The following is a 27,435-nucleotide window of genomic DNA, read 5'->3' as shown; positions in this document are numbered from 1 at the left end:
TTCTTAAATGAAAGTAAAATAGCGAAAATATGGGGCGGGGGAAGAGACAGATACATGAGTGATTTGACATATCCATGAAAAAGAAGTTAACTGTATTATTCATAATGTTTGAATATATATTGTTCGTACTTGTCCTGTCTCAAACACTACATAGAAAGGATTTAAAAAATTCTGGTCAGAGGTGAAGAAGGAAAGAATGGAGAAAAAAGGCAGACAAAAATCCAGTTGACCCATCTCTTTTCTATAGTGTGGTTTTGTTTTCTTCCCATGTTGAGATGAGTCTTTTTAGTACATCTGGAAGTGTTGTTCAGGTTTTTATTACAAATGCCCTAGCTATTGGAGGTGTTGTTAATGATTCAAGCTATATCCAAAAGTGTAGTCTGATATTTGTTCGCTCATTTCCTGGGCTTTTGGATTGAACAATGTTCTTTCATCATTTAAGGGAAAAAATTAACTTAGATGCTAATAACAAACTCTGGAACTTTGTGACTTCAGTCCATTTGTAGCTCCTGGGCAGTGCCATTTTGATTGAAGTCCCGTTCAATCAGTAATATCAATAGACTATTTTTGGCTAAGATTATAATGGCCAGTTCTATGCCTGTTCTGGAAGAATAAAATATGATGCTCTTCTAAAATATTTTATGACACTTTTCCCCTACACTTAGTCATGCCACTAGTAGTTTTATTTTATTTTTTCTGAAGTTGATCCCAGTCCTTGGCAGTGTTTCCTGGCAACCTTTTATGCACAATATTTGTAGAATTGTTGAGGTGGAAGGTGTCCTGTGTATGCAAACACGGAACTGGTTTTTACCATGTTCTGTTTTACTCCATGGCCTCTACAAAGGTATCATTTGTATAAGACCTTTTCCTTCAGGATGTTTCCTGCAGCTTTGGGCCATATCCAGCTTTAATGAAGCATCCAATTTTGGATACATTACTGCTTCACAGCTACATATTTGATTCTTTGCTGTCAATATTTATGAAAGTAAATGCTAGAATAAACATCTGTGTTTCCTTATTTCTGAAGCCTTCATTCTGTTGAGCCTATTGATTTTGGGTTTATTCTACAGAAGCGTAGTTATATATTTCCCAGTCAACAATATATTCACCATTGCTGGATTTGGAGACACAATGTGGGGGAAAATACAGCTAGTCGGCTAGATTTAATTAACTAGATTCTTTTGCATGAAGCAAATCCGTGGTATCCAGATGTATTTTCAGTTCAGAGTTCTGTTTATCATTTGCCTACCATCAGTAAATTAGCTTGACTAGCAGTCATATCTTCTTGAGGTTAAGCAGTTACTCTTTTCCTAAGCCTTTCTCCTTAATCTTTTCTACTTAACCATAGAGTTAACTGTTTACCCTATTATTATGCTATTATGAGCTAATCTGTAGGTTTTAGTACCTAAACAAAATGTTTATAACTTAGACTTAAATGCTTGAATCTTATTTTCATTATAAATTGTATGTTGTTAAAATGTATTTGGATTTAGAATTCTACAAATTTTCAGTCTAGATTTAAGAAGAGATATTTACTTGTCTAGGAGACTGTTGTGCTTTCTCTGCCATATTAAGTCATTATTCTTTATTCAAATAAGAGATGAGAAAGCTGATAATTTTCAGATTCTTTTTCAGGATCAGAGGAACTATGGTCATCATACAGATTTCATCATAAAGATCTTGTATTACATGGTAAAATTTGGTTGTCCTTTTGTAATAGTGGTAAGACCCTGATTCCATAATGTTAATAGTCAATCAGTTCTTTCTTGGTCTTGACAATTATTTGAGGACTTTTTGTTCTTTATTGACCTGTCCCATAGATACTGGGATGATGTGGACAGAGGCTGCTTACTTTTCTTCCTTCAGAAAGCAGATCCTTATAGATTTAGCTCCTTGCAAGGTGAAGGTACTCTTCAAGGCTTCTTTCCATCTTGTTTTTTTCCAAATGACTCTCTCTTCAAGCCCCTCAGCCCATTATTCTACCTTTTCCCCTGGTAAACTCCACCTTTCCCCGTAAGAGGAATTCCCGTTCCTTGATCCATTCCTGGTTCTTGCTGCAGGCTTCTGTAGGACTGACTTTCAAACTTTACTCTGTAATTGCCAGCTCTAGAGGAAGGGGAAGGGCAAAAATTCTATTAATGGAGTGACTGTGTATTCCCCATTTCAATTAGTTTCTTCACTAGGTTGGGCAGGAGCTAATTTCTCTACTAGGTTACCTAGGAAGAAAGTATACCTCTCTAAGACTAACATTAATTTTTCTCAGAGTTAACACAATAAAATATTGGAGGAATATTAAAATGTTTAAAAATATATGTACATATATATCTGGTTCTATAAGAAATTTAATAACTACATTTGGTTATCAGATATTCTGGAAATTCTTAGTCTTACAGTTGTGCTGAGAGAATAACTATATGAATTTCCAATCCTTCTCTGGTCATTTCTTTCATGGAATGATGGAAGACTTACCTGAGAGATATTGAGCATTCTGCTACTCTCTTCCCCTTTGAAAGTTACTACCTGAATGGCTCACACATTCCAGGAGCCCTTATGTTAATTCCTTTCCAAGCTGTTGGTTGTTTGAAGCTTATTCTCTGGTAGATTCTTCAGGACAGACTTATGGGAACAATATTCCTTGAGTTCTCATGTATTATGTAGCAAGAATATACAAGACTATAAGAAGTTTTCATCTATGGGTTTTTATACTTGAAGGTCACTCTAGCTTCATTAAAATGTGTTCGATTTGGGCTGTATCATTTTCTCAGATACATGTATAGTCTTTCAATATGTAGTTTGAAGTTATCTTTTATTCCAGGAGAGTTTTATTATAGTTTTTAGTGTTTTTTGCTTTGTTGCTTTGGTCTTCTTCAGGGACTCCTACTAAACATATATTGGACAGTCTTGCTTATGTTACATATTAATTATTGTCTCTTAACATCTTTTTACCTCTTCTTTTTCTTTAATTCTAAAATTTGTCTTATGTTCCATTTTGTACTTTTGGTAAGGCATTAACCCACTGTGCTTTTTGTTGACTTAGTCTTCTTTCCTGAAATAAGTTTTTCTTTTATTTCTAGATCTTTCCTGAGTTTGATCACCTCGCTTTTCATATCTTCCTTGCTCTCAAACACAACATTTTTCAGTTTTTCTAATTCTGAGTTTTTCGTTGCTTCTGTCATTTAAAGAATATTTTTAGCTTGTTTTGAACTATTAGATCACAGTTTTCCCTACTTTAAAAATCAAGGAGTTTGATCAGTAATATTGCTTGTCATACTGTGGTAAAGATATAGCCCATTCTGTAGCCTTTATTATAGTCTTTTTTGTTAGTTTTTTTTTTTTTTAATTGGGATATAATAGTGGATCTGTCTCATTTGGTTAAAAATTTTCTAAGCTCTACCACTGCTTTAACTGGAAGTTAAGTGCTTTGAAACAAAATTTTGTTAAACATTTTGTCTTCTGGTTAAGGAATATTTGCTTTCCTTTCACTTACTGTATTAATATCCATTTTTGGTCATCTGATTTTGGTTGTTTTATAGTTGCTAATACTTTGTGATCATTTCTTTAACATTTGAGACCATTAGTTATGTAAGATTTTAGATGTTTGGAAGCTCTATTAATCGAATTCATTGGAAGTTCATAAAGTTTATAGAATGTTCTTCTACTAATTATGACTTTGCCAGGGTTCCTTAAAGAAATAGCATTTTCCACCAGAAAAAAAATGAACTTGAAAATCTTTATCATCCTAGCTGCCATATATGTAATTTCTTTATAGATATATTCCAGATGTCAGAACTCCATCTTAATTTGTTGTGTATTCCTCCAGTGCTTGTCACCAGCCTTCATGGCCATCTTGGTGAAGTTTTCTTTTACAACCTTGATACAAGAAGATACTCTCTTGGGTTTTCTTTGAAAACAGGCTGAAGGCCTTCCTCCAAATGTCGCATCTCAATTTATGTATCATTTGACACAAATTTGAGTGAGCTATGACCTAGAGAAGAATCATTCCTAAATGGTTGCTTGACTACATTTTTTTGTTTGTTTTTCTTGACAGACCTCAGGTTCCAGGCTGTGTCAGGCCTCATTTGGTGAGAAGCATGTTTGTTTCTCTTGTCAGCTTCTTGACTGGTTCCTTTCCAGATTTCTGCAGGGCAGCCATATGGTCATTTCGGCATGTTTTCTAGATTGCTTCTATGGCAGGATTCCAGGTCTTGATTAGTGTTTCAGAATCTACTCACACTGAGAGGGCTTTAGCTTTTGCTCTTCAGTTTTATTTCAGATGCATATTCAGATCTGGTGTCCTTCCTGTCTCATCTGAAGTTCATTTGATTTTGATGATTTTATTTTATGTGGCCCATGTATTTGGCTAACTTTTTATCTTCTTATATTTTAAGCAAGAAAGGCCCATAAAGGCCGTTGGTGAGGTGCCTAGACTGTGCTGATTTTGGAAAACTGAATGTAACAATAATTCTATTAGATGATCAGTATTAATGTGCATTAGATTGGCTAGAGATGTATACCAGTCTCCTCCTTTCTACTTTTTTTATTCTTAGTTACATAGTTCTTTAAATTTGTTTTTTTCCTGGTGGGGGGGCAGGGATTTATTTTGAAAATTTCTCTCTGTAACCGTGAGGCAAGGAGAAAATTACTCATAATGTTGGTAGTGATGTTTAAGAAAAAATTGTTCATGACACTTATAAAGATTAGTAAAGCAGACTTTATTCAGGGAGACTATCACGATAGTTGTAGGGACCACTGCAATGTGGTTTTGCAGTGGAGGAGAGAGATTGGGCTCAAACTTGGAATACAACTAGGAGAACTGGGGATGTATAGCCAAGTAGAAGGGTGGGGTAAAAATTACTAAGAGGAAAGAAACATGAAAATAAGGGGGATTCTGGCTACACAGACCTAAACAGGATTGTTGATGAAGGCAGGCCAGGTGGTCAGATATTACATGGGGGATGGTAGAGATGAGGAACCTAATCAGATATCCAGCGTGATCAATATTGAGGGTGGGGGATTCTGGTTAAACTGACATAGTAGGATTCTTGCTAAAATTGGACAATGCAGAGATGAACACAGAAGCCCAAAAGTTAGGGCCTAATTGGAAAGAGTTCAGAGGAGCCTGACTAAAGTTTGGTCAAGGAGAGACTCTTCAACAGTGATAATAAATTTAAAACTATAACTTTCAAGGAAGTAACTCTCAATACAGAAATACTGAAGCAAATCTCTGTTAACAAAACAGACCTTTAGGAGCTTCCCTGGTGGCACAGTGGTTAAGAATCCGCCTGCCAATGCAGGGGACACGGGTTCGAGCCCTGGCCCGGGAAGATCCCACATGCTGCGGAGCAACTAAGCCCGTGCACCACAACTACGGAGCCTGCGCTCTAGAGCCTGCAAGCCACAACTACTGAGCCCGCGTGCCACAACTTCTGAAGCCCGCGCGCCTGGAGCCCGTGCTCCTCAACAAGAGAAGACACTGCAGTGAGAAGCCTGTGCACTGCAATGAAGAGTAGCCCCCGCTCACCGCAACCAGAGAAAGCCCACACACAGCAACAAAGACCCAACGCAGCCAAAATAAAAATAAAAAATAAATAGATTTATAAAAATACAAAACAAAACAGACCGTTAGTTAAGTTCATGCTTAACCTCAGTGAACCAATAGCAAGATATTCTCTACCCGTATTTACTTTTGGTTATTTTTGATCCCTAAATTAGGAACTATATCATTTCAGGTTTTTTTGAAGTTGAAGAAAAGCAACTTAATGTCTTATATTCAGTCTCCGCTCCATGAATTTGTTATTTTGATTTCAGTGATAAGGATTGAAATTATAATATGAAGGAGCAAATTCAGACATCATGAAACACTTATTTTCTCTTAAAAGATAAAGGTTTTAAATAAACAGGCTATAAAATACTGTAATATTTGGAGACTCAGGCTTAAATTCTTTAATCAAATTAATTATTAAAATCTAAATTTTACTCTGCTTATATATTTTATTTAATTTTTCTTTGACAGTTTGATTTTATAAAAAGGAACCTACTTAATGTATTTTTTCAGAATTTCTTGTATTTTTTTAGGAAGCATATTTTATTGTAGTTAACTTGTGTGTGCAAAATGCCCTGTTTGGGTGGGAGGGAATCTTTCCAAAGAAGCTGTATTGAACTTTTTGTCTGTTATCTCATCTTTCTAAGAAAGCATTCCTAAGCATTCTGTCTAGAGTGCTTTGTATTTAGGTTTGAAGGTTCTTATTGTCATGGCTGGCACTCAGTTTAGAAAGTGACCTTTTTGAAGGAGATGACTAGAAGTTTAAATTTACTAGATTCTAGAAGGTTAGCTGCTAAGTGCAGATTTCGAAGAATTGTTTGACTTTTTTGCAGCAGGATATTTTCTTGGATTTATATTCAAACTTTCAGTGCCTCTAAATGGAGTAGATTATAATCAACAAAATGATTTTATTTTTGAGCACCTGCAGCTCTAAAGGATCTAGTCCCAATCCTTTAGACATAGGTTCTGAAGCTTTTAGTACCAGTAGATTCACTTGAGATACGTGTTTAAAATTCACATTGTTTGGTCCCACTAGCAGAGAGTCTCACATTGTTGATGAGAAATTGGGCCCGGTATTGAGCATATTTAACAAATGTCTAACACTTTGAGAAACATTGCTTTAGGACCTCAGTGGTTCCCAAGGCTGATGATGCATCTGAATTAATTTGGTCTGGTTTAAAAAGTATGTTGAGGGCTTCCCTGGTGGCGCAGTGGTTGGGAATCCGCCTGCTAGTGCTGGGGACACGGGTTCGAGCCCTGATCCAGGAGGATCCCACATGACGTGGAGCAACTAAGCCTGCACGCCACAACTGCTGAGCCTGTGCTCTAGAGCCCGCGAGCCACAACTCCTGAAGCCCGTGCGCCTAGAGCCCTGTGCTCCCGAACAAGAGAAGCTACCGCAATGAGAAGAAGCCGGCGCACTGCAACAAAGAGTATCCCCCGCTCTCTGCAGCTAGAGAAAGCCCGCGTGCAACGACGAAGACCCAACGCAGCCAAAAATAAATAAATTAATTTTTTAAAAAAAGAGAGAAAAGAAAAATTAAAAAAAATACGTTGATACCTGGTTCCACCCTATAGCTACTAAATTAGAATCTCTGGGAGTGTGGCCCGGTAACGTGCATGTTTAACAAGCTGCCTGGTGATGCTTATACAGAGAGCCACATCTCAGGATCCCATCTTTGAGATCCATTGCTTAGTTCCACCTATGCCTGAGGGCCTTGAGTCTTTTTGTTCTAGGATCTCCCAAGATCTAATTTCTGGGTGATACACTGTATTAGAAAGCTTTTGCTATTACTTCTCAGACATGCCCAGATGTTGACACTGTACTGACTAAAAAGTATTGCCTTGTTTTTTAAACCATTCTTTAACATTTTTCTAATCAATACTAGGTGATTTAAGGCATATACACACACACGTACACCTTATGGGATTTAATGGCAGCTTCTTTTTGAACATAATTGTAAAAACATAAAAAGATTTTACACACTTTAGGAACTTAAATTCAAGACAAAGTATTATTATATATTTGTGTTTTGATACTACTGACTAACATTGTTAATGGATATTTTTATGTAAAACTAGTTACTTAATGTGAGTTCTATGTAGAAAGGTCTGGAAAAATTGGTATTTGTTACTTAGTTATCTTAAGCATTTTGCTGAATTGTATGGCTTGAGGATTCTTTAGAGTTGTAATAAATGTATGGCTTGAGGATTCTTCAGAGTGGTAATCAACTTTGAATAAAGTAAGAAGCAGTTTATTCTTGGTGGTGGTGTTACAATGGCTAAGTTTCATGCAGTTATAGTCTTTACACAGTAGTTGAAGGAATAATAGCTCTTTTTCAAAAGGTTTAAATGCTTTCTTAAGTTTAGATGTGCTTTGCTTGTATAATCAGTGTTTAATGGAGAGCTTTGGCGAATAATCTTTCTTGAGAGCTAAACACAGAGAATCAACAATTTTTATTTTTTAGTTACTTATGCACACTGAACCTATGAAAAAGGTTGGAGTGTGTTAAAGTCCAAGAAAAGAATGTGAGCACTTTTTATTACGTGTGTTAGTTTACATTCTGTGTGGCTACATTATGTCACTCAAAAATATTGCATCCTCTTTACCACCTGTTAAGGTTGGTTTAGAAGGCGTAGTGGCTTGTTTCATATTTCTCTGTAGCTAAAGTTCTTAAAGTTTCTAATAATAACTTTTTTTTAATTTGCAGAAATTCCACTTAACTTTGTTAATTTTCTCCTTCAGGTGAGCTTCTTAATCCATCAGATTTCCAAACTCACTAACCAGTCAATCTTCAGTCACTGCTACTAAAGTAAAAATTGTTGGGAACAATTAGTTTAACATCATCTTACAGTGCTCTGGCAGTTAGATATTAAGCAGTTTTGCCTATTTAGAGTAATGCCTTGTATGCTATTCAGATGCAGAGTTATCTAATACAGCTCCTTGTTTTTAAACCTATTATACTATTATCACTTTAAAGTTAAATTTCCAATTGGCTGTTAGAAAGCAATAATTATTTTGTATAGTCCTCAGTAGGAACCCCAGAGGAACCGCAGGCCTACCACTGCTCCCTCATCAGGGAGGGGAATTGGAGGGGGAAAGTACAACCTGTAGATGGATATAATGAGCAAGTGTTTTTGCAGAATGCTACATGAGGAGTCATTTTCTGGTCCTAACAATGATGATAGTACTGGAAATAGATGTGATTTTTTTCTAACCATCATATTTTATTGCTGAATTTAGTTATTCTCTATTTTATCCTCAAATATTTAAGTAGGCGATGTTAGCAACAGGATTATAAGTGGCATGGTAAGAGCCTTACTACTTGAAAGTTTCCCTTGTTGTAGTTGGAGTACATCATTCTAGCTATCTGCTGCCTCATTTATTGTTTGCTTCCTGTCCTTCATTGGTGTGCATGTGCCATAATATACCACTTTATATTATAGTTTAATTGTACATATTGTATCTCCCTCAACCAGAATGTAAATTCCTTGAGGAGAGTCTGAAACTTATTTTGTAATTCCTCTTGGTACACGGAACAGTGCTTTTCATATGTAGTAGTAGACATTCAGCAAGTTTTATTTAGTGGTAGTGGTTACCTGGTTTCACTACCTATGAAATTACTATTTTCCTGATGCCTGTTTAGCTTAAGTAATGATGATAAGTATTTATTTAATTGATTTTCTTTCATACTTTAGAATATTTATTTTAGCAATTTTATTGCTAATATTAATTTTTTATTCAATGTTATTATTTAAGCTCTTGTAAATTCAAAGATTGTTTGAGTATACTAATGTATGTTTCTAATTGATAAGGTATCCTCTTGTTTAATCTTCTTGAATTGAGGTAATTTTGTAATAATTAGTAGAGAAATACTGTGATCAGTTAAAAACTAAATACATATTCTAATCACAACTGTAATCATGAAATAAGAAACAATTTATTGTGTTGAATATATAAATAGTATAGACCTCCCTTATCCACAGGGGATATGTTTCAAGACCTCCAGTTGAATGCCTAAACCTGCAGATAGTATTATACCCTGTGTATCCTATGTTTTTCTTATACATACATACTTATGATAAAGTTTATTTTATAAATTAGGCACATTAAGAGATTAAGAACAATTAATAACAAAATAAAAGTTATAAGTATATGCTGTAATAAAAGTTATGTGAACATGGTCTCTTTCAAAATATCTTATACAAATATAATGCCTTTTCCATTTTAACTTAGTACTTATCACACACTGTGGCCGTAACTTTTGCAGTTTGAGGTACAACAGCAAAGCAAGCCAAATTTCTTTTTCCTTCTTCACAATTTCACAGATAAAAGATTTGTTCTTACCATAGATCTTAGCAACCAGAGCATTTAATTTTTTTCTTCCTTTATTAAGTTGAGAACTTTGACATTTTCTCTTCAAGGGAACGCTTTACAGCTTCCCTTTGGCATATCCAGATTGCCAGCTTCACTAGTCTGGTGCTTTGGGCCATTATTAAGTAAAATATTTGTTATTTACACACAAACACTGTGATACCAAGACAGTCAATTCAATAACTGAGACAGCTAGTTAAGTGACTTAACAGGTGCGATATGCTGGAGAAAGGGATGATTCACGTCCCGGGCTGGATGAAGCAGGATGGTTCTCATCACACTACTCAGAATGGTGCACAACTTTAAACTTATTATTTTTAAACATCTTTATTGGAGTATAAATGCTTTACAATGTTGTGTTAGTTTATGCTGTACCACAAACTGAATCAGCTATATGTATACATATATCCCCATATCCCCTCCCTCTTGAGCCACCCTCCTTTTCCCATCCCTCTAGGTGATCACAAAGCACTGAGCTGATCTCCCTGTGCTATGTAGCAGCTTCCCACTAGCCATCCATTTTACATTTGGTAGTGTATATATGTCAGTGCTGCTCTGTCACTTCATCCCAGCTTCCCCTTCCCCCCCATGCCCTCAAGTCTGTTCTCTTTGTCTGCGTCTTTATTCCTGCCCCGCCACTAGAATCGTCAGTACTGCTTTTATAAATTCCATACATATACGTTAGCATGCGGTATTTGTTTTTCTCTTTCTGACTTACTTCACTCTGTATGACAGATTCTAGGTCCATCCACCTCACTACAAATAACTCAATTTCGTTCCTTTTTATGGCTAATATTCCGTTGTATATATGTGCCATATCTTCTTTATCCAGTCATCTGTTGATGGACATTTAGGTTGCTTCCATGTCCTGGCTACTATAAATAGTGCTGCAGTGAACATTGTGGTACGTGTATCTTTTTGAATTATGGTTTTCTCAGGGCATATGCCCAATAGTGGGATTGCTGGGTCATATGGTAGTTCTTTTTTTAGTTTTTTAAGGAACCTCCATACTGTTCTCCATAGTGGCTGTATCAATTTACATTCCCACCAACAGTGCAGGAGGGTTCCCTTTTCTCCACACCCTCTCCAGCATTTATTGTTTGTAGATTTTTTGATGGCCATTCTGACAGGTGTGAGGTGATACCTCACTGTGGTTTTGATTTGCATTTGTCTAATGATTAGTGATGTTGAGCATCTTTTCATGCATTTGTTGGCCATCAGTCTGTCTTCTTTGGAGAAATGTCTATTTAGGTCTTCTGCCCATTTTTGGACTGGCTTGTTTGTTTTTATAATACCGAGCTGCATGAGCTGCTTGTATGTTTTGGAGATTAATTCTTTGTCAGTTGCTTCATTTGCAAATATTTTCTCCCATTCTGAGGGTTGTCTTTTGGTCTTGTTTATGGTTTCCTTTGCTGTGCAAAAGCTTTTCAGTTTCATTAGGTCCCATTTGTTTATTTTTGTTTTTGTTTCCCTTACTCTAGAAGGTGGGTCAAAAAGGATCTTGCTATGATTTATATCACAGAGTGTTCTGCCTATGTTTTTCTCTAAGAGTTTTATACTGTCTGGCTTTACATTTAGGTCTTTAATCCATTTTGAGTTTACTTTTGTGTATGGTGTTAGGGTGTGTTCTAATTTCATTCTTCTACATGTTGCTGTCCATTTTTCCCAGCACCACTTATTGAAGAGGCTGTCTTTTCTCCATTTTATATTCTTGCCTCCTTTGTCAAAGATAAGGTGACCATATGTGCGTGGGTTTATCTCTAGGCTTTTTATCTTGTTCCACTGATCTATATTTCTGTTTTTGTGCCAGTACCATACTGTCTTGCTTACTGTAGCTTTGTAGTATAGTCTGAAGTCGGGAAGCCTCATTGCTCCAGCTTCATTTTTCTCTCTCAAGATTGCTTTGGCTATGCGGGGTCTTTTGCATTTCCATACAAATTGTAAAATTTCTTGATCTAGTTCGGTGAAAAATGCCATTGGTAATTTGATAGGGATTGCACTGAACCTGTAGATTGCTTTGGGTAGTATAGTCATTTTCACAATATTGATTCTTCCAATTCAGTAGAATGTTATATCTCTCCATCTGTTTATGTTATCTTTGATTTCTTTCATCAGTGTTTTATAGTTTTCTGAGTATAGGTCTTTTGCCTCCTTAGGTAGGTTTATTCCTAGGTATTTTATTCTTTTTGTTGCACTGGTCAGTGGGATTGTTTCCTTAATTTCTCTTTCTGACTTTTCGTTGTTAGTGTATAGGAATGCAAGAGATTTTCTGTGCATTGATTTTGTATCCTGCAGCCTTACCAAATTCATTGATTAGGTCCAGTAGTTTCCTGGTGGCATCTTTAGGGTTTTCTATGTATAGTATCATGTCATCTGCAAACAGTGACAGTTTTACTTCTTCTTTTCCCATTTGTATTCCTTTTATTTCTTTTTCTTCTCTGATTGCCATGGCTAGGACTTCCAAAACTATGTTGAGTAAGAGTGGCGAGAGTGGACATCCTTGTCTTGTTCCTGATCTTAGAGGAAATGCTTTTAGTTTATCACCACTGAGAATGATGTTTGCTGTGGGTTTGTCATGTATGGCCTTTATTATGTTGAGGTAAGTTCCCTTTATGCCCACTTTCTGGAGAGTTTTTATCATAAATGGGTGTTGAATTTTGTCAAAAGATTCTTCTGCATCTATTGAGATGATCATATGGTTTCTATTCTTCAATTTGTTAATATGGTGTATCGCATTGATTTGCGTTTATTGAAGAATCCTTGCATCCCTGGGATAAATCCCACTTTATCATAGTGTATGATCCTTTTAATGTGTTGTTGGGTTCTGTTGGCTAGTGTTTTGTTGAGGATTTTTGCGTCTATGTTCATCAGTGGTATTGGTCTATAATTTTCTTTTTTTGTGATATCTTTGTCTGGTTTTGGTATCAGGGTGATGGTGGCCTCGTAGAATGAGTTTGGGAGTGTTCCTCCCTCCACCATTTTTTGGAAGAGTTTGAGGAGGAGAGGTGTTAACTCTTCTCTAAGTGTTTGATAGAATTCACCTGTGAAGCCATCGGGTCCTGGATTTTTGTTTGTTGGAAGATTTTTAATTACAGTTTCAATTTCATTACCTGTGATTGGTCTGTTTATATTTTCTAATTCTTCCTGGTTCAATCTTGGAAGGTTGTAGTTTTCCAAGAATTTGTCCATTTCTTTCAGGTTGTCCATTTTATTGGCATATAGTTGCTTGTAGTAGTCTCTTATGATCTTTTGTATTTCTGCAGTGTCAGTTGTAATCTCTCCTTTTTCAATTCTAATATTATTGATTTGAGTACTCTCCCTCTTTTTCTTGATGAGTCTGGCTAAAGGTTTACCAATTTTGTTTATCTTCTCAAAGCAACAGCTTTTAGTTTTATTGATCTTTGCTATTGTTTGGTTTGTTTCAATTTCACTTATTTCTGCTCGGATCTTTATGATTTCTTTCCTTCTACTAATTGTGGGTTTTCTTTGTTCTTCTTTTTCTAGTTGCTTTAAGTGTAAGGTTAGAAGTTTTATTTGAGATTTTTCTTGTTTCTTGAGGTGAGCTTGAATTGCTATGAACTTCCCTCTTATAACTGCTTTTGCTGCATCCCATAGGTTTTGGATCGTCATGTTTTTGTTGTCATTTGTTTCTAGGTATTTTTTGATTCCCTCTTCAATTTCTTCAGTGATCTCTTGGTTATTTAGCAGCGCACTGTTTAGCCTCCATGTATCTGTGGGGTTTTTTTACTGTTTTTTTTACTGTAATAGATCTCTAATCTCATAGTGTTGTGGTCGGAAAAGATGCTTGATACAATTTCAATTTTGTTAAATTTTCCAAGGTTTGATTTGTGACCCCAAATGTGATCTATTCTGGAGAATGTGCTGTGTGCATTTGAGAAGAAAGTGTATTCTGCTTTGGGGTGGAATGTCCCAACAATATCAATTAAGTCTGTGTGGTCTCTTGTGTCATTTAAAACTTCTGTTTCCTTATTTATTTTCCGTCTGGATGATCTATTGGTGTAAGTGGGGTGTTAAAGTCCCCTATTATTGTGTTACTGTCGATTTCTCCTTTTAAAGCCATTTACATTTGCCTTATATATTGAGATGCTCCTACGTTGGGTGCATAAATATTTACAATTGTTTTGTTTTCTTCTTGGATTGATCCATTGATCATTATGTAGTGTCCTTTCTTGTCTCTTGTAACGGTCTTTATTTCAAAGTCTATTTTATCTGATATGAGTATTGCTGCTCCAGCTTTCTTGTGATTTCCATTTGCATGGAATATCTTTTTCCATCCCCTCACTTTCAGTCTGTATGTGTCCCTAGGTCTGAAGTGGGTTTCTTGTAGACAGCATATAGACAGTCTTGTTTTTGTATCCATTCAGCCAGTCTGTGTCTTTTGGTTGGAGCATTTAATCCACTTACATTCAAGGTGATTGTCGATATGTATGTTCCTATTACCATTTTCTTAATTGATTTGGCTTTGTTTTGGGGGGTCTTTTTATTCTCTTGTGTTTCCCACTTAGAGAAGTTCCTTTAGCATTTGCTGTAAAGCTAGTTTGGTGGTGCTGAATTCTCTTAGCTTTTGCTTGTCTGTAAAGCTTTTGATTTCTCCATTGAATATGAATGAGATCCTTGCTGGGTAGAGTAATCTTGGTTGTAGGTTTTTTCCCCTTCATCACTTTAAATATGTCCTGCCACTCCCTTCTGGCTTGCAGAGTTTCTGCTGAAAGATCAGCTGTTAACCTTATGGGGATTCCCTTTTATGTTATTTGTTGCCTTTCCCTTGCTGCTTTTAATATTTTTTCTTTGTATTTAATTTTTGGTAGTTTGATGAATATGTGTCTCGGCATGTTTCTCTTTAGGTTTATCCTGTATGGGACTCTCTGCGCTTCCTGGACTTGATTGACTATTTCCTTTCCCATGTTAGGGAAGTTTTCAACTATAATCTCTTCAAATATTTTCTCAAACCCTTTCTTTTTCTCTTCTTCTCCTGGGACCCCTATAATTCGAATATTGGTGCGTTTAATATTGTCCCAGGAGTCTCTGAGACTGTCCTCAATTCTTTCATTCTTTTTTCTTTATTCTGCTCCCTGGCAGTTATTTCCACCATTTTATCTTCCAGCTCACTTATCTGCCTTAGTTCTTCTGCTATTGATTTCTTCTAGAGTATTTTTAATTTCAGTTATTGTATTGTTCATCACTGTTTGTTTGCTCTTTAGTTCTTCTAGATCCTTGTTAAATGTTTCTTTTATTTTCTCCATTCTGTTTCCGAGATTTTGGATCGTCTTTACTATCATTACTCTGAATTATTTTTCAGGTAGGTTGCCTATTTCACCTTCATTTATTTGGTCTTGTAGGTTTTTACCTTGCTTCTTCATTTGTAACATATTTTTTGTCATTTCATTTTTTTTTCTTTGATGGGTGGGACTGTATTCCTGTCTTAGTGATTATTTGGCCTGAGGCATCCAGCACTGGAGTTTGCAGGCAGTTGGATAAAGCCAGGTCTTGGTGCTGAGATGAGGACCTCTGGGGGGCCTCACTCCGATTTATATTCCCTGGGGTCTGAGGTTCTCTGTTAGTCCAGCAGTTTGGACTCGGAGCTGCCACCACAGGAGCTCGGGCCCAACCTGTAGCCTGGGAACCAGATCCCATAAGGCATGTGGTGCGGCAAAAAAAAAAAAGAAGAGGAAAAGGAGCAATACAATAACAAAGAATAAAAAACAAAATAAAATTAGAAAGATCAAAAATATATTAGGAAAAATAATAATATAATTGAAACAACTGCAACAAGGTAAAATAAAACTGTAACAGAAAAAAGAAAAAGAAAAAAGGGGGGTGGGGGAACAAGCCAAAAGGAGCAGAACAATAACAAACTATAAAGAATAAAATAAAATTAGAAAAATAAAAGATTTATTAGAAAAATAAACATATAAATGAATGAAGAACAAGTAATCAACAGGGTAAAACAGAACCCCAATCTAAAACAGGAAAAAAGGAAAGAAAAAAGCCTTGGCTATGGGGGGCGGAGTTTAGGCAGGGTTGGAACGTAGGCAGTGGCGGGGGTTACGGTGGGGCAGGGCCTAGGCTTAGTACCCATGCAGCCAGAAAAGGTCTTGGGGGCGTGGTCTGGGAGGGTGATGTTCAAGTGTCGGGCAGGGCCTCTACTTAGGACCTACAGAAGGGGAGAGGCAGCACGTCCAAAGGAGGGCCTTCAGAGTGTGGAGTTTTGGGGTTTGGAGGCAAGGCCGTGGGTGAGGGTGTGTGGGTGCGGTTTAGGCCCAGCCCATTGGAGGGGTTCTCTGAGTGTAGAGGTAGGGCCCTGGGTGGGGGTGTAGGGGTGGGGCTTGGTCTCTGTGCAGCAGGAGGGAGGCGCTGAGGGCAGAGAATTAGGCCCAGGAGCCCAACAGGTTCTCTGGTACCTAAGTGGACAGGGAAAGCACTGGCTGCGTTCCCTTCCATTCCTCCACGCCCCCACTCCCCATCTCCCCCGGGGTCTCCCCAGTCCCTGCTGGACCCCTAACCATGGGTGTGTCCTGCTGGGTGTAGGAACTCCTCCCCTCCCCCAGCCACCCCTCAGGGGTTCCAGTCCAGTAGGTCTGGCCTTTACTTTTGCTTTCCCTTCCCTCCCGCCCACTCCCTCAGGACCCATGCAGCTGGAGGGGACCTTCGTGGGCATAGGATCAGGACCGGGATCTCAGCAGGCTCCTGGGGGCCCAAGTGGGCAGGGGAGAACTGGCCATGCTCCCTTTTGATCCTCTGCCCTCCCAGTGGTCCCCCAATTTCCCCCTTTTGGGGTGGGATCCCTTCCCCTCCAGCAGCCACCCGTTACGGGCGCCAGTCCCATCCCACCTCCACTTCTCCCCCTCTCACTCCCCCCATGCCCCACGTCCTACCTGGTCACTGGGGGTTTCTCCCCTCCCCTTAGGTGTCTGTGGTCCCTCACCGGTGCCTGGTAGGTGCCCTAGTTGTGTGGAGACGTGAATTCCATGTCCTCCTAGTCCGTCATCTTGACTCTGCCCCCCAATCTTAAACTTATGAATTATTTCTGGAATTTTCCATTTAATATTTTCAGACCATGGTTGACTGTGGAAAGTGAAAGTGAGGATAAGAGGGGACTACTATAATGCAAAACCAGTGTTGATTTTTATTGTTGCACTAAATTGTAAAACCTGAATTGGTAGGCAATAATACCGCAAATTAAATAAATAAAAATTTGGGAGAATCAAGGCTTAGATGTTGAGGCAGTTAAAATCTAACTCATTGCCATGATAGTTTGGATAATAGGAATAAGTCGTGTTATTTAATAACTTATCTAATAAGTTAAAGTAGAATCGCACTGCTTATGATGAATGTGTTGGTAAATAAGGCCCTACTGATATTTGGTTAAGTGGGGTTATTATGGCTAATCATATCTTGGAAGAGTACTATCCTTGCCAATTTTTAAAGTTATTTTGAATTTTCACCCTTCAAATAACTTACGTGGAAATTACTAACAACTACATTTCTTTGAAATTTTCCTTGTGTGAGCAATGGTGAGAATCTTTTAAAGCATATGTTTGAAATATAACCTTTCAAGTATATTTACTTCATATACTATAATTTTTTAAAAAATCATGACTGGTAGAGCCAATTTTTTTTAATATTTATTTATTTATTTATTATTTATCTCGGCTGTGCTGGGTCTTAGTTGCGGCACACGGGATCCTCCTTGCAGTATGTGGGCTCCCATTTGTGGCATGCGGACTCTTAGTTGCGGCATGCATGTGGGATCTAGTTCCCCGACCAGTTATCGAACCCAGGCCCCCCGCATTGGGAGCGCAGAGTCCCCCACACTAGTCCACCAGGGAAGTCCCTGGTAGAGCGAATTTTATAACAGGATATTGATACCATGTTGTCCTACCTTATTCTTTCTATTTAAGGCAGACCGTTTTTGTTATTTTGGTATTGGTAATGTGTGATGCTTGTTTACACATTCTTAACACAATTAAGCAATAGCATTATATCACAGAATTAGAGCTAACTGGCCAATCTGTAGATTGAATTTAGCACCCAATTCATATTTTTCCCTTTTATTACATTATGTTTATGGTAACCACATGGAGATATAAATTTCAGGAAGTTTCCAGTTCAAAAACCTCAGGCTCTCACCCAACATAACACATTTATACAACATTTAAAAGTACAAAAGCTCCTTTTGGTTAAGGGAAAATACAAGAAAACTCATAAATTTAATGACACCAGAAGTTCTGGTCCGTGCTGTCCCAGAAAAAGGTTGCCAAATCTGTTTCTTGGCTCTCTCGTTGGTAAGAATGTCCCCCTCTGATACTCAGCACAAGGTGAGTGTTTCTACACCAAATGTTGGAGCCTAGGTTTTCAGAGTCCAAGCTGATGACTGCCACTGCTCCTTGGGCCTTGGGAGCACCCAATTTAAAGTCCCTTATCCCAGTGGTCTTCACACTGAAGTAAGGCCACCCACTTATGAGATACAGGAAGAAAATGTAACTTCCATTTTTTTATACATATTTTTATTTTTTATATCATGTGCAAATTTCTACTTAGGTTTACACTATATATAACATATTAGTCATATAATATATACCTCATTTATAAATAAATAACTGCACATATTGCTGCATACTTAGCTATTTACTATTAGGAGTACTCAGTCAAAATAACATAAAGACCACAATTCTGACAGTAGGTAATCAGAGAGAATGGACACTAAGGGGAGAAATGGGATCCTTTGAAAGGGATAGACAAAGGTCCAGTGATTAATAATATAATAAAGTATAGATTAGAATATTATATGTATCAAGGGATTTGTTTATAGATTCTTTATATACTTATTATAAAACATAAAAATGATCCCTATTGTTCACCAAGTTAACAGGAGTTTTAATAACTATAAGTAGACTACATACAACTTTCATAATAGTTTGGAGCAGTTTAAAGTTCAGGCACAAGTTTTTCGCATATAGTGGCTTTTCATTTTCTGGTTGTGGCTGACCTTTATGTAGGCCTTTTTTATTGCTATAAATGTTCTTTTTCAAGGGATACACTGTTTTTGTCTTTTTGTTCTTGGTGGAGGGAATGTAAAGTAACTTTAAAAAGTTTTAAACAAATTATTATAAATCAGATTATGAGAGACATGTTAATTTTCCATGTTTCCTGAAGTTGCTAAAATTTGTGCATATTGCTTTTATAGCCAGAAAAAATATTTAAAAGCATTAATAGAAGTAACTCCTAGTAATAGAAATAAAAACAATCTGCATATCTTCTAAATTACCTATGGTAGGGGAAAAGGTAAGAAGGGAAAAAGAAGTAAACAGTAAAACATAGAAAACAAGTAGCAAGGAAGCATTTATAAGAGGAAGAAAAAAGTTATGACAGGTTTAATCAAGTTTGTTATAACAATAAATATAAGTGGGATGAACATACCTTTTATAAGGAGAAGACCTACTCTAAAGTTTTTTCAAAAAGCCTAATTACATACAGTATACAAGAGTCGCACCTAAACAGCATGATTGAAAGAAATTGAAAAGAAAAGAATAGGCAAAGCAGATACATTATAATAGAAGGAAAGCATAAAGGGGTGATAATGTTCAATTTGACAGAGCTTAAAAGTAATAAATGGAACAGACTACAATGGTGAAGCATATAAGCCATAATGATGATGTCATGAATCAATATGGAACCAAATTATACAGAACTAAATTTCTATAAACTTTTTTTTGTTTGTTTCTTGTTTTTGGCCACACAGCGCAGCTTGCGGGATCTTAGTTCCCCGATGACCAGGGATTGAACCCATGCCCCCTGTAGTGGAAGTGCAGAGTCCTAACCACTGGACTGCCAGGGAATTCCCCAGAACTAAATTTAAATGATAAAAATTGCAAGAGATAAAGAGAATTGTTATATCTCAAGAGTAGTTTAGAAACTTGAGTAGTTCTCTAAGTCTGTGACAGATAAAGATAATAATTTTATTATTACTATATTCTATATTTTTATTTCAGCTGATGTACAAGAAAAATAACTATTCTGAAAACAGAAAATATATGTTCTCCATGACTCATGAAATATTTATGAAAATTGACCATGATTTTTGGTCACAAATAAAATTTCAGCTGATTCCAAAGAGTAGAAATAGATTGTCCTAGACTCTCTGCCTATGGCAAAATAAAATTAGAGCTAAGTAATAAAGATAGGAAGGAAATTGTGTAATTTTCAGATCTTCTCTAACACTCTTGGGTCAAAGAAGAAATCAGAACTGCAGTTGTAAGATAAAGTTGGCCCTCCAGCCCTCTGTGTCCAAGGATGTGGAACCCGGAGAGGTGGATGGCCAAATATAAGGGATTTGAGCTTCCTCAGATTCTGGTATCCGTGAGGGTCCTAGAACCAGTCCCCCACAGAACTGAGAACGACTGTATGTAAATAATATGATAGTTCACAGTATGCTGCATTTTCTTTTGTTTTCCGATTTAAAAAGCCCAATTTTGTATTTTGGTTTCAGAAGGATAGTTAAAGGACAGTATTCAATAACAAATGTTTCTTGGCCCTCTGTAATGTGCAAGACATTTTGTTTGATGTGAGATATAACTCTGAGTAAGACTGAGCCTTGGTGCTTGTAATCCACTGGATTTTATTATTCAATGCACATTAGTAGTATAACTTATTTGAGATTCATATATGAAAAATCCTTTATAGTTTCTTTGTAATGAAACTAAAGAGTTCAGTATGATCATTTTAATTTTCAGCAGAGGTACCTATGGTACCTATATGGAGAGGAGAACTAGATTATTACTGTAGACTGATTGAACTGTGTAGAATGTCTGGAGATCTTGGTTCCTTTTTACCTCTATCACCTGTTAGCAGTTCTGTTTCATTGGACAGTTTAATTTTATCCCTCTGGGTTTCAAATTCTTCATCCATAAATGAGGAAGCTGAATTAAAATATAAGATTCTTTATACATGTTATTTTTGTGTAGCTGTGAATAAATTCGTAAGTATTGAGCATCAAGTTCTTTTCAATCTGTAGGGACCAAACGTATGCTCTAGTTGGGGAAGAAAGACAAATTTAGGGCTCCAGGCAAGCAGAGGAGAGTGCATATATCTTTAAAAAGGACAGAGATGGAGAAAAGAAGAGCATTGGGAAAGGTTTCACAGAGGCAGTGTGACACCTGAGCTGATCTTGAAGATAAGTTTTTGTCAAGTGAACAGGGAAGGAGAACATTTTAGGTGCAGGAGATAATAGAAGGTATAGAGGCAGAGAAGTGAGCGTTTTACATTTGGGAAATTGCAGTTAGTTTGTATGGCATTTCGTAGTTAACATGGGTTTATGGAGGAGTAGCAAGACATCAAGTATTGATGTATATGGGAGCTGAATTGTGAAAAATAATGGGCTTTAAGTTAAAGACAGTGAATAACCATGGAAATTTTTTTAAGCAGTGGAGGGAGGTGGCACTGTAAGATTTAGTTAGGGTGGACGCAGAGATAGCATTTAGGAAACTGGCAGTTGAGACATGATGAAGTCTTAATTAAAGTAATGGCAGTGGAGATGATATACAGGTTTTAGAATAGGTCTCTAAAATGGATGGGCTTTGTGGGGTGTGAGAGCCCTGGAAGTGTGTGCAAAATTTAATATGTGAATGTATTTTCCTCTGGGAGAGGGTCTATAAATTTCATCACATCATGCAGGAGGGCTATTAGGGTAAATAAATATTGTAGGGAAAATTCACAGAGTGATATTTTACAAACTATGAAGGTTAAATAATTTTAAGTTTTACTTTATTCATTAGTGACTAATCTAATCTTTTTTCACTTTTTTAGAGTGGACAGGCCAAAATCTCATCAAGTTCGAACCTCTGGTACAATAAGGCGAACCTCTTCTTGGATACGACCTTATCTCACAGGACAGTGGCCACGAGATCCTCATGTTCATTACCCTTCATGCATGAAAGATAAAGCTACTCAGGTAAAACAAGCAAATCAAAATCAGTTTTATTGTCCTACAGTTCTTCTATTTTGATCACCGTAAAGAAAATTAATTTAATCAAATTTTCCCAGTTATTAAATATATTCAACCAAAGAAGAAAGCCATTTCTTTTAATAAACTTTAGACTAAGTATTTTTATCATCTCGGTTTTGAAAGTTTTAAAATTATTTAATATTTAATAAATAGCACATCAGTCTACATTGTGTGGTTTTTGAGACTTATAGTTTTAGGAATTATTTGCCTACAGAAATTAATGACTAGTAACTGTATTAGAAAATACAGGCATATCTCGTTTTACTGTGCTTTGCTTTACTATGCTTCTCAGATATTGTGTTTTTTTTACAAATTGAAGGTTTTTGGCAATCTTGCATGGAGCAAGTCTATCGGCGTCTTTTTTCCAACAGCATTTGCTCACTTTACGTCTCTCGGTCACATTCTGGAAATTCTTTAAATATTTCAAACTTTTTCATTATTATTATATTTGTTATGGTGATCCGTCATCAGTGACCTTTTTTGTTACTATTGTAAAAAGATTATGACTTGCTGAAGGCTCACATGATGATTAGCATTTTTTAGCAATAAAGTATTTTTAATTAAGGTATGTATATTGTTTTTTTAGGATGTAATGCCTTTGAACACTTTAATAGACTACAGTAATAGTATAAACATAAATTTTATATGCACTGGGAAACCAAAAATTTGTGTGACTCTCTTTATTGCGATATTTGCTTTATTGTGGTGGTCTGGAACCGAACCTGCAGTATCTCCAAGGTATGCTGGTATAAGTAGTTTTTGAAGAAAAGCTTGTACAGTTCCTGGAAATAATTTATAAAGTATTAACACATGGCTAAGGAAATATATGTTAAAGGGTTTTTTTTCTGTTTAAAGCCAAAACTAAAATCCATGAGAGAGAAATAGAAAATTTCCTGTTTGTCACACCTTCTCTATTTGTGGATCACAGCTTTTGGCTTGAAAAGTTTTCCTTCCATGTCAGAAAAAGATCTGAAAACATCTTAATTTATAATTTCTGAATTCTTGACCATATCTTTATAGCAGTAGTCGATTAGCATTATGTAGAATACGAAAAGTATAAGAGATGGTTATTGGCCTTAAAGAACTTACAGAAAAGTTAGGAAAATAAGATGTAAATGTAAGAAAATTGGTAATAGAAGATAGAGTATTATTAGGTGTTAGATGAATGGAGCATTTAAATGTAAGGGAATTCAATGGAATGGGAACATTTTTGGCTTTGTGGGTTAGGGAAATAGAAGGATTAGAGTTTCATGTCTGAAGAATGAGGAAAAGGGGAGAAAACTTTAGACATGATCTATGAGAATCTTCTCCAGTTTTGTAATTTTCTCAGGCAAGCTTGAAACCATAAAATTAGCTTCTTTATCATGCATCCTATTAATTTTGTCTGTGTAACATTTTATGTCACCCACTCCCAGTCTTTTGCTTTCCATTCTTTGTGAGGGAAAGGAGGAGTTTGATATGGTATGCAGTGGGATTCTCAAGCAGAAAGTACTAGCAAAACTTAGAGATGTGGGCCTGCACACTTAGAAATGGTCACAGATAATTCAAAACTATCTTTCTGGAGGAGTTGGACTCCCAAGTGTGACAGAGTGTAGGTATAGAGTAAAGAAAGAAGGTCAAGAGATCAAGGACTTAGTTTTTAGAAATGCACACAAGGGAAGGATAAAAAATTAATGTATTCACCTGGTAGCAACAAGGAGAGAAAGGAGTTTAACATTTACTGACTGTGTACCATGTACTTTGTGTTTTTATATCCTGTGTTTCGTTTAATTCTCACAAGAACATTATAAAATTACACGATGGGGAAGCAGAAGCTCAGGGAAGTTAAGTGACTTAGTATCCTAAACCTAGGAATTGTTGGAGCCTGGTTTCTAATACAGGTTAATTTGTCAGCCAATCTGAACTTCGATTGTATGGTGCTTTTAGGATAAATGGAATAGTGTGTGTGCCTGTGTGTGTATCACCTAGTAGAGTAATTGACACCATTCTTAAAAATGGTAGCTATTCTTTTTAGGTTAAAAAGAAACCCTACCTCTTATTGAATATATGCTTTATGCTGACAGTCTCCAAAAACATGATCTTATTCATTCTTCACCAAAACTCTAACAAGAGGAGACAGAAAAAGAGCAAAAGCTAAGAGAAGAAATGAAATAGTCTAGCCTTAGAAACCAAAGAGAAAGTTGTTTTAAGAAAGGAAAAATTATTAACAGTATCAGGTGCTACCAACAGGTCATGGAAAATAGGGAGTAGATTTAGGGATTAGGGGCATATTGTCTTGGAGAGTGAAATATTGATAATATGTTAGAGAAGGAAGCTCAGCTATTTGGGAGTTAAGAAGAGAGTGATATGGTGATAGAAGATAAGGGCGCTGGGTAGGTTTCTTCACCACATGTTTCTTTATCTGCACAATGGGATTAATGAAACCTAACTCATGGTAATGTTGTATGACTAAATAGGGTAATATTTGAAAGTGAATATGGCAATACACATGTTAGGTTATTAGTAGCAGATACAGGCAGGCCCATTTGTAACATCTGCAGGATCTGGAGCAAATATAAATGTAGACCTACATACCATATACATACTAAGTTAAATTAACAAACTGTTACATAAAATTCCCCCAAAAGCCTGAGGTCCAGGGTAGGGGCTTCTCTTGCCTGGGTCTGCATGTAGATCGTCTATTTGAGAAACCTGACATTGATAGGAAGGCCAAATATAGGCCTTATTTTACATATGATATACTGAGGCTTAGAGAAGTTTAACTTGTACATGGTTCTATAGCTAAATAAATATGAAGAGATCTGAATCCAGATTTGGCTGATTCCAAAGGTTTTGTGTTTTCCTCAAAACACAGTGTTCCTCACTGCCTCTCATAGTAATCACTAAAGTGTATAGCACTTGACCTAGTGCTTGCCTTACAAGCCTAAGAAATGGTCTTGCCCTGAAGCATTATTAGTTTAATTGAAGGTATAAGAGATGAACATATGAGATGGTTGTTATTGTCATGTCCATACCTCCTTGATTAATTCTTTAACTCTTGGGGAAGGAAGTAGAGATTTGTATTTATTCAGTGGAAATTAGTAAACAAAAAGTGATACAGTCATTGTGCTACAGATATTAAATACCTAGGCTGTCTGGCTTTAGTGGAGGGAATCTCTAGTATTTTCTACCTTTCATATTTCCATATTTCAGCTACCTTAATTATTGAGGGTTAGAAATAGAATTCTTATTGCTTCATGTATTTATACATTGGGCCTTTTTAAAAGAAGTAGCATAGTGTTGTGGGAAAGACTGTGGACTTTAGAGACTTTAGAGATCTTGTGTTCAAATCAAGACCCAATGTGAGGGAACTTCCTGGGATAATGGAATTGTTGTATATCTTGATAGAGATTTTGGTTACATGGGTGGATGTATTTATTAGAACTTACGCAAGTATACACTTGTGCGTTCTAATATATAACTTAACTTTTAAAATACAGAATATAAATACCGAAATCTAATTAAGATGTTTAGAGGTGAAGGATAGTGCTGTCTGCAACTTACTTTGAAATGAATAAAAAATAAGATCAATAGATGATAGATAGATGAATATATATGTGATGAAGCAAACGTAGCAAAATGTTAAATATAGATTCTAAGTGTTGGCTTTCTGAGTATGCACTGAGAAGTTTTTTCAACTATTCTATTTGTTTGAATTTTTAAAATAAAGTGTTGGGGGGAAAATCATGGCCCATTGAATTAACTGCTATGTGTCTCACACTTCAGTTTCCTTTTTTACAAATTGCACTTAATAATACCCAGGTTGCACATACACATATTTATTCTGAGGACTAAAAGAGACAGCTTCACATTTTTGAGGCCAATGGGGAGATGGATAATTGCCAGTTTATTAGACTAATCTGTGTAGCTTAATAGAAAAACTAAAAACCATTTGTAGAATTTGATGTTACTTTATTACATTAACCCTGCTGATACAACCTTTTTAAAACAAGTTTATTACCGACACTTAAAATTGAACTTGTAGTTAAGGTTACTATAATCAGACAGTAGCATTTCCTCAGTTTTCACCCCACAGTCCAAAGTATAAATCTTCATCTATGGACAGATATGAAATCTACATGTGAATGTGTTTTTAAATGATAAAGTAACATATGCTCTTTGTAAAGTGGTCAAGCAATAAAAGTAATATAGAGTAATAATCAGAGGTGTTTCCTCTGACTTCCCAGGTAGAGTAATGATTAGAGCTGTTAACAAATATTCTCATCTTCTCTCCTTGGCATATGATAAGATTATACTTCTCTGCCCACTTGAAGTTAAGTGTGGCCATGAGACTTGCTTTGGGAAGAAGCTTTAAAGAGCTGGTGCACCAAAACTGGACAAGTAACACCGCAAGAAAGAAAATTACAGGCCAGTATCCCTGATGAACATCAATGTAAAAATCCTCAGTGTAATATTAGCAACTCAAGTTCAACAATACATTAAAAGGATCATACACCATGATCAAGTGGGATTTATTCCAGGGATGCAAGGATGGTCCAACATGTGCAAATCAGTCATTATGGTACACTACATTAACAAAATGAAGGATAAAAATTATACGATCATCTCAATAGATGCAGAAAAAGCATTTGACAAAATTCAACATCTCTCAACAAAGTGTGTATAAAGAGAACATACCTCAACATAATATAGGCCGTATATGATAAGACCACAGCTAACATCATACTCAATGATGAAAAATTGAAAGCATTTCCTTTAAGATCAGGAACAAGACAGGGATGCCGAATCTTGCCACTTTTATTTGACATAGTATTGGATGCCTCACCCAGAGCAATTAGGGAAGAAAAATAAATGAAAGGAAGAATTAAAACTGTCACTATTTGCAAATGACAATTTACTATATATAGAAAACCCTAAAGACTCCACCAGAAAACTGTTAGAATTAATAAATGAATTTGGTAAAGTTGCAGGATACAAAATCAAGATACAGCAATCTGTTGCATTTCTATACACTAATATCAAACTATCAGAGAAATTAAGAAAACAATTCATTTACAGTTGCATCAAAAATAATAAAATATCTAGGAATAAATTTAACCAAGAAGGTGAAAGACCTGTATGCTGAAAACTATAAGACATTGATGAAATAAATTAAAGAAACAAGTAGAAAGATATTTCATGCTCATGGATTGGAAGTATTAATATTGTTAAAATGTCCATACTATTCAAAGCAGTCTACAGATTCAGTGCAATCCCTATCAAAATTCCAATGGCATTTTCACAGAACTCACACAATTCTGAAATTTGTATGGAACCACAGAAGACCCATAGCCAAAGCAATCTTGAGAAAGAACAAAGCTGGAGGCATCATACTCCCTGACCTGAAATTATGTTACAAAACTATAGTAATCAAAACCGTATAGGCATAAAAACAGACACATAGATCAATGGAACAGGATAGAGAGCCCAGAATTAAACCCCCGTATATATGGT

General features: G+C 36.3%; 1 protein-coding gene across 1 annotated transcript in view; it reads left to right on the top strand.

Annotated features, from left to right (window-relative positions):
* Nucleotides 1-27,435, top strand: part of LOC309653613 (glucocorticoid-induced transcript 1 protein-like) — a 134,387-nt gene that overhangs the window by 18,613 nt on the left and 88,339 nt on the right. The window contains exon 2 of the mRNA XM_082478496.1: nt 21,744-21,888. Within this exon, the coding sequence (XP_082334622.1) occupies nt 21,744-21,888 (145 nt within the window). The remainder of the gene's footprint in view (nt 1-21,743; nt 21,889-27,435) is intronic.

Source organism: Balaenoptera physalus, assembly GCF_965194825.1.
Source record: "Balaenoptera physalus genome assembly, contig: HAP1_SCAFFOLD_690, whole genome shotgun sequence".
Classification (NCBI taxonomy): domain Eukaryota; kingdom Metazoa; phylum Chordata; class Mammalia; order Artiodactyla; family Balaenopteridae; genus Balaenoptera; species Balaenoptera physalus.
The sequence above is the reverse complement of the archived record's forward strand: the minus strand, read 5'-3'. Positions and strand labels throughout refer to the sequence as shown.